Source organism: Onychomys torridus, unplaced genomic scaffold (assembly GCF_903995425.1).
Source record: "Onychomys torridus unplaced genomic scaffold, mOncTor1.1, whole genome shotgun sequence".
In the NCBI taxonomy this organism is placed as follows: domain Eukaryota; kingdom Metazoa; phylum Chordata; class Mammalia; order Rodentia; family Cricetidae; genus Onychomys; species Onychomys torridus.
Window position 1 is genome coordinate 323,787 of NW_023412695.1, and position 8,770 is coordinate 332,556.

The following is an 8,770-nucleotide window of genomic DNA, read 5'->3' on the forward strand; positions in this document are numbered from 1 at the left end:
CAATGAAAAGAACAAAGCCAAAAAAGTCATAACACAAAATGTCCAGGAAATCTGGGACACCATGAAAAGGCCAAACCTAAAAATAATAGGGATAGAAGAAAGTGAAGAATGCCACCTCAAAGGCACAGAAAATATATTCAACAAAATCATGGAAGAAAACTTTCTCAACTTAAAGAAAGAAATACCTATTACCTATGAAGATACAAGAAGTTTAGAGAACACCAATAGACTAGCCTCCCCAAAAATTCTCCTCAACACATAACAATTAAACCAATAAACACACAGAATAAAGAAAGAATATTAAGAGCAGCAAGGGAAAAAGGCCAAGTGACTTATAAAGTCAGACCCATCAGAATAACATCGGACTTCTCAATGGAGACTTTGAAAGCCAGAAGGTCCTGGACAGATGTAATGCAGACACTAAGAAACCATGGGTGCCAGCCTAGACTAATATACCCAGGAAATTTTTCAGTCATCATAGATGGAATAAACAAGACAATCCAAGACAAAACCAGCTTTAACAATATCTATCCACAAATACAGGTCTACAGAAAGCACTAGAAGGAAGATTCCAACCTAAACAAGTCAGATATACTGACAAAAATGAGGGCAATAGATAACCCCCACAGCAGTAAATCCCAAAGAAGAGAAATACACACACAATACCACCAAAAGATAACAGGAATTAACAATCACTGGTCATTAATATCCCTTAATGTCAATGGACTTAATTCACCTATAAAAAGATACAGGCTAACAGAATGGGTACAAAAGCAGGACCCATCCTTCTGCTGCATACAAGAAACACACTTCAACTTCAAAGACCTCAGAGTAAAAGATTGGAAAAAGTCTTACCAATCAAATGGACTTAAGAAGCAAGCTGGTGTAGCTATCCTAATATCTAACAAAATAGATTTTTAAACTAAAATCAATCAAAAGAGATGGAGAGAGACATTATATACTCATAACAGGAAAGATCCACCAAGATGAAATTTCAGTTCTGAACACTTATGCCCCAAATACAAAGGCACCCAAATATGTAAAAGAAACATTACAACAGCTTAAATCACACATAAAACCCCACACAATAATAGTGGGAGACTTCAATACCCCACTTTCACCAATGAACAGATCTCCCAAATTGAAACTTAACAGAGAAATAAAGGACTTAACTGATGTTATGACTCAAATAGACTTAATCAATATCTACAGAACATTCCACCCAAACAAAAAAGAATATGCCTTCTTCTCAGCACCCCATGGAACCTACTCTAAAATCAAACACATACTCTTTCACAAAGCAAATCTCATCAGATTCAGAAAAATTGGAATAACCTCCTGTTTTCTATTGAATCATCATGGCTTAAAGTTAAATTTCAACAACAAAAAATATTACAGAAAGCCTACAACCTAATGGAAACTGAACAATGCCCAATTGAATCACCAACGGGTCAAGGAAGAAATAAAGAAAGAAATTAAAGACTTCCTAGAGATCAATGAAAATGAATTTACTATATACCCAAACTTATGGAACACTATGAAAGCAATGCTAAGAGGAAAATTCATAGCACTAAATGCACACATGAAGTTGGAGAAATCTCACACTACTGACTTAAGCACACCTGAAAGCTCTACAACAAGAAGAAGAAAAGTCATCTAGGAGAAACAGATGCCAGGAAATAATCAAATTGAGAGCTGAAATCAATAAAATAGAAACAAGAAGAACAATACAAAGAATCAATTAAACAAAGAGTTTGTTCTTTGAGGAAATCAACAAGATAGACAAGCCCTTATCCAAATTAACCAAAAGGCACAGAGAGAGCATCCAAATAACAAAATCAAAAAGGAAACTGGAGATACAATAAATGACAATCAGGAAATCCAGAGAATCATCAGATCATACTTCAAAAACCTGTACTCCACAAAATAGGAAAATCTAAATTTTCTGCATAGGTATCACATACCAAACCTAAATTAAGACCAGATAAACTATTTAAATAGACCAATAATCCCTAAGGAAATAGAAATAGTCATTAAAAGTCTCCCAATCACAAAAAGCACAGGATCAGATTGTTTCAACACAGAATTCTACCAGATTTTCAAAGAAGAGCTAATACCAATACTTTTAAAATTGTTCCACAAAAATAGAAACAGAAGGAACAATACCAAATTCCTTTTCTGAGGCTACAGTTCCTCTGATTCCCAAACCACACAAAGACGCAACAAAGAAAGAGAATTACAGACGAATCTGCCTCATCAATATTGATGGAAAATGCTCAGTAAAATATTGGCAAATGGGCTGGAGAGATGGCTCAGTGGTTAACAGCACTGACTGCTCCACCAGGGGTCCTGAGTTCAATTCCAAGAAACCACATACTGGCTCACAACCACTTGCAATTAGATCTGGTGCCCTCCTCTGGCCTGCAAGGACACATGCAGGTAGAACACTGTATACATAATAAATAAATAAACCTTTTTAAAAAATTGGCAAACATTGCCGGGCATTGGTGCGCATGCCTTTAATCCCAGCACTCAGGAAGCAGAGGCAAGTGGATCTCTGTGAGTTTGAGGCCAGCCTGGTCTACAGAGTGAGTTCCAGAAAAGGCACAGAGCTACACAGAGAAACCCTGTCGTGAAAAACCAAAATATACATATTGGCAAACAGACTCCAAGAACACATCAAAAACATTACCCACCATGACCAAGTAGGCTTCATCCCAGGCATACAAGGATGGTTCAACACATTGAAGTCTGTCAAGTAATATACCATATAAACAAATTGAAAGACAAAAGCCACATGATCATTTTATTAGATGCAGGAAATGCCTATGACAAAATCCAACACCACTTCATTGTAAAGGTCGTGGAGAGATCAGGAAAACAAGGAGCATACCTAAACATAATAAAGACAATTTACAGCAAGCCGACAGCCAACATCAAATTAAATTGAGAGAAACTCAAAGCAATATCACTAAAGAGACTAACGATATAAATTGGAAATAAAAAAAAAAGTCAAACTATCACTATTTACAAAAGATATGATAGTGTACATAAGTGACCCCAAAAATTCTACCAGGGAGCTCCTATAGCTGACAAACACCTTCTGTAATGTGGCAGGATACAAAATTAAGTCAAAAAATCAGTATCCTTCCTATATACAAATGATAAACAGGCTAAGAAGGAAATCAAAGAAGCATCATCCTTTATAATAGCCACAAATCATATAAAATACCTTGGGGTAACTCTAACCAAGCAAGTGAAAGATGTGTATGATAAGAACTTCAAGTCTGGAGAAAGAAATCAAAGATAACACAAAATAAAAATAGCTCCCAAGCTCATGAATAGGTAGAAAATTGGGAATCAATCTATATCCAGACACGGCTATACCACTCTTGGGCATATACCCAAGGAATGCTCAATCATACCACAAGGACACATGCTCAACTATGTTCATAGCAGCATTATTTATAATAGCCAGAACCTGGAAACAACCTAGATGTCCCTCAACCAAAGAATGGATAAAGTAAATGTGGTACATGTACACAATGGAGTACTACTCGGCAGAGAAAAAAATGACATCATGAAATTTTCAGACAAATGGATGGAACTAGAAAATATCATCCTGAGTGAGGTAACCCAGACTCAGAAGGACAAACATGATATGTACCCACTTATAAGTGGATACTAGATATAAGGCAAAGGGTAATCAGGCAACAACCCACAACTCCAGAGAGGCTAACTGTCTGGGGCCATCCCCAGCGGTGGATGGGTCCTACAGAGGGTGTAAGGAGTTGTCAGGGAAAGAAGTGAGCCAGGCCATGGTAGTCGAAAGAATCTTGCAGCCTGCCTGACTAGCAGCCAGAGTGGTTTTTTTATTTATACAGAATTTAGTTAGCAGGGATACATTCATGATGTTCCAAAACATAGATCATATCATTTTTGGTTTTGGACATGTGTTTTACTTCCTTTTGTTCATCTTTTAGTCATCATTAATAAACTATGACAGAACAGAGTTATCATTTGCAATCATTTTCCCTCAAGTTTTGACATCATTAATAAACAGAGTTATCATTCTTACTCATAAACCCCATAACCCAATTTTTGAGAATCTAGAGACATTTGACAGCCTGTGCTCAGGCCGGTTGTTTTGGTTGTTTTAAGGACACTAAGCCAAAACAAAATCTTCAACCACCCTGGGCATTTTACCATGTCTCAAGCAATGTATTATTAACTCTTAGTGGTCAGAGTGCCCAGGAATAATCCTCAGACTAAAGGTGATGCAGTTATTATTCAAATTCTGGCATAATACAATCAATGTTCACATTTATATCTTTATAGAATTGGTCTATAGTCTAATCCTGGCATTCTGTTGTTCCTTGGTCATATGACATTATAGTGGCTCTACATGAGCTAACTTCTAAGACAGGGAGGTCCTAACACCTCATACTTTTATCATCTTTCCACTCCACATTTTGCTCATCAATATGTGTTTGTGTAGGGCAGTTGTATGCCACGTAATTGTCTGAGTGTACAGTGGGAAGAGCCTTGTAATTTCAACTGCGGACAATTCCTCTAGCCCACTGAATCTTGTTGATCTTTTTTATTTTACTTTGTTTTGAATATCTTGTTCCAGTGTAAGTACAGGGACAGATGTTTCAAGAATATCTCATAGCCTCATGAAGAGACCTCTGGTTTCTTTATATGTCACAACCTCCAAGGCATAAGGAAGACCTTCAAGTAGATAAGGTTATCTCCCTCAAAGTGTGTGTGGGGGAGATAGTATGTTCAGGACTTTCCTGGAGAATCTTAGAATCAGCATTCCTGGGAGGAGGCATAAAGATTCATAAGGAATTTTCCATCAATCCAAAATGTTCAAATTGTACAAATATTTTAAATGCCCCAAATATGTAACAGGTGAAGATGAAAACCAAAGGTGGCATGGCAGCCATCATGTGGCTCAGCTTTGCTGGATCTTTGTCAAGCAGCTGTGCTGGCTTTATGACTTCTGCCATTCCATTCAGATATGGCTGTGCCAGCTAACAAATGGGGAAGACCCAAAGAGGGATGCATGGACCACCCTGGGAATGGGAAATAGATGAGATCTTCATGAGTAAACTGGGGGTGAGGGGTGGGCAATGGAGGGTAGGGGATAGGGGATGAGAACATAAGGGAATGAGATGGTTGAGCTGGAACAGACAGGGAGGGGGGAATGCAATGAAAGAGATACCATGATAGAGAGAGATATCAAGGGGATAGAGAGAAACTTGGTGGTAGAGAAGTTTCCAGGAATCCCCAAGGATGACCCCAGCCTGGACTATGAGCACTAATGGAGAGGGTGCCTGAACTTAACTTGCCTGCCCCAGAGATCAGACCATTGAATACCCTAACTGTCATCACAGAGATTTTCTCCAGTGACTGATGGAAGCAGATACAGTGATCCACAGCAAATCACCAGGCTGAGCTCCAGGAGTACAGTCAATGAGAGAGAAGAGGGATTCCACGAGCAAGTGTATCAGGATCATGATGGGGAAACATGCAGGGATGACCAAACCAAACTAGAAGGAACTCATGAAAGCTGGATCAATGGTTGTGGAGCCTACATGGGACTGGACTAGGCCTTCTGCATGGCCATACAGTTGTGTAGCTTGATCTGCTTGGGAGGCCTTCTAACAGGAATATCAGAATCCTTCCCTGGTGCATGAGTGGGCTTTGTGGAGCCCTCTACCTATGATGGGATACCTCGTGCAGTCTTGAGGCAGGAAGAAGGGACTGAACTTGCCTCTTCTGGATGTGCCTCCTCATGGGAGGCCTTGCCTTCTTGGGGGGGGGGGGCGGTAAGGGAAAGGGGGGGTTGGGGGGGGAGGAGGGAAGAGGAGGATCTTTGATTGGTGTGTAAAATGAATGAAAATTTTTTCTTAATTAAAAAAAAGGGAAAAGTTTAAGATAAGGATACTCTTCAGTGATCTGCTTTCTCTTGGGAATTTCATGCATCCGTGTACATAGAGCAGCTATAGTTACCTGCATATGACACTCCTTATCAGCAATCAATCACGGATGGAGGTGTGACTCATAAGATTCGAGCCATATCAGCTGAGATGAAGACACTTCCTGCTTGTTGGAGGAAGGGAGTCAGATCCCTCAATGATGTAGGCAGCAGTAAACAGCACTTGTACAAATAAATGATTATCCACCCATGCTCATGCAAGAAGCTTTAATTAAATTCTATGGGGCATTAAAAATAAAGACATAAAGATAGAACACAGATTGTTGGGGTGAAGAAGGAATCTGGTGTGGGGTTATAATTAAGAATCATGGGTGGATAATATCAGAAAGTATATGTGGGTTGAGAACTCATGAAATAAAACTGAAAACTTTAAATATCCAGATTAATAGGACCTAATCATATCAGCACTAAAGAGGCAGAGGCAGAAAAGTTAACTGACTCTTGCTGGCCAGCCCATCTAGCTGAATAGTTTGCCTGGAACTGTGGTTGTGACAGTTCTGAGTTGCCATGTGGATGCTGGGAATTGATTGCAAGTCCTCTAAATGAACAGTCTTCTTAACCCCTGAGACATGGAAAGGGGGATGCAGACAGCACAGCTTTTAGAGCTCCCTGACAACACAAGCACAGAATGTTGTCTAGTAAGCACTGGGACAGCAGAGCCTGAAAATGGAGCTGTAGTGTCTGATGAGCAGAAAGGGGCACAATGCTGGGAAGCATGCAGCCATAGCTGCACCTGCATTAAACACCCAGGAATTGGTTCCTTCCATGACAGACAGGTAAGATGTTAAGACAATAGAGGTTGCATAGAAGAGCACAAAGCTACTCACTAGGGTGAGGATGCTTTGGGTAGCTCTGGTCTCAGGGGGTGACCTAGGGGACAGAGATCTGTGGATGTGTTGGACCCTCTGCTTGTGTTTGAGCAAGATAAACACCATGTAGCCACTGGCCAACATCATCAGTCCCAAAAACATAACATCATTGGATGTCAATAGGATTGCATTAAGTGTGTCAATTTCTTTCCCAGGATTCACAACAGCATAGTATTCAAAAAATATTATCCCAGTAACATTTCTCCCACTCCTTATGTCAGTTATATACACCGGAATAAAGGCATATATCAACATCTGCAGGGCCCAGCACAGGCCTAGGGAAGGGCCAATGATCCTGGGGGCTCTGATCTTCAGCTGTGCCCACTTGGAATTACTGGGACTGATGGTGATGGCCTGAAAGACACTCAGAAGTGATGTAGACACAAGGGATACACCTCTGCCAACTCTATGAAAATATAAAACAAGTTTACATGAAACATAATCTACATAATAAGTCTGACTAAAAGCAGCAATGGTCTGTGGGATTCCTTTGAAGAGAACAATGAAGTTGGCCCAGGTCAAGTGTTTGACAATCAGGTCTGTGGGCTTTGCCCTGATTCCGGAGAAGTCAGCAATGATAAAACAGCAAAGCAAGGCGGAGTTCCCCAGCATTCCCAGTGCAGTCTGAGACATGAAGAAGATCCCCACAGCCAGGTATCTGGAGTTCATTCTGTCATGGTCCTGGGTACCTGCACAACAGGTCCAGAAAGCACTTGTTACACAAGTTAAACTATCTTCTTCTTAGCATGTCAAACAATGTCATAGCATAGCATAGTCACTATCACTTTATGTTCAGAAGTAATGTTAAAATGTGTCTTTCTGATAAGAAGTTTACTAGGTTTCAATGAATTCTTATTGTGTTTGAATTGCAGATAATTAGCTAGGAAATTGTGGAAAAAATTAAACATTATATTTCCATGACATTATATTGCCATGAATAGATATTAGCATTTCAAGTGCTTTACAATTATTAGTTGGTTTGAAATCCACAGTGCTTTTGTGAGAGGGTCTAATGATCAGCCTGCATTCAGATGAGTATCCTGGATGCAGACACACCTCAGATTTCCATTACCTGCCACAGAAAAGGCAGAGACTTGTAAGAAAGGAAACAATTCGTCTCCAGAGAAAATAGTAGCCTCAAAGTAAGATGCTATTCACAACTGATAGCTACTAGGAAAAGGGCAGTCAGCTTCCTTTAAAATATGGCCCCAATAAATCAACCATGCTCCAGTTGGTAGTCACACACCCAAGAGCATAGGGCAGCACAACCTGTGCTTTATGGATTAAAAACTCTAAAAGTATTCAGGAGGCAGAGGCAGGCAGATCTTTGTGAGTTCAAGGGCAGCCTGGTCTACCGAGCAAGATCCAGGAAAGGCGCAAAGCTACACAGAGAAACCCTGTCTTGAAAAACAAACAAACAAAACTCTAAAAGACACAAAGGTAGGTAGGTAGAGGAAGATGGTAAGTTTGGGAGAAGTGGGGATGATAGTAAAATAGCACTGGTTATCGCCAGAAAAGTCACCGTCCACGGCCGGGACTACCAGAGTTAGAAAGAGCTTCATTAGAAAGAAGGAAGGGAGCCAGGCCTGGAGAGAAAGAAAGATGGCGGGAGCAGAGAGAGATGGAGGGGGTCCACATCCAGCTCTTTAAATTTTATTTATTTTTATTTTATGTGCATTGGTGTTTTGCCATGGCTGTCAGGTCCTCTGGAACTGGAATTACAGACAGTGGTGAGCTGCCATGTGGGTGCTGGGAATTGAATCCCGGGTCCTCTGGAAGAGCAGTCAGTGCTCTTAACCACTGAGCCATCTCTCCAGCCCTGGCATCCAACTTTTTTAAGGCGCAGACTGTGTGACCACACAGGAGGTATGTAGTCGCCAGCGCTTGCTGATGATGT

At 40.4% G+C, this 8,770-nt stretch overlaps 1 protein-coding gene across 1 annotated transcript; it reads right to left on the reverse strand.

Moving 5' to 3' along the window:
- Window positions 1-6,639: 6,639 nt before the first annotated feature.
- LOC118575774 (vomeronasal type-1 receptor 4-like) lies at window positions 6,640-7,542 on the reverse strand. Its single transcript, XM_036176177.1, has one exon. The coding sequence runs from the start codon at window positions 7,540-7,542 to the stop codon at window positions 6,640-6,642; it is 903 nt and encodes a 300-aa protein (XP_036032070.1).
- Between the last annotated feature and the right edge of the window lie 1,228 nt (window positions 7,543-8,770).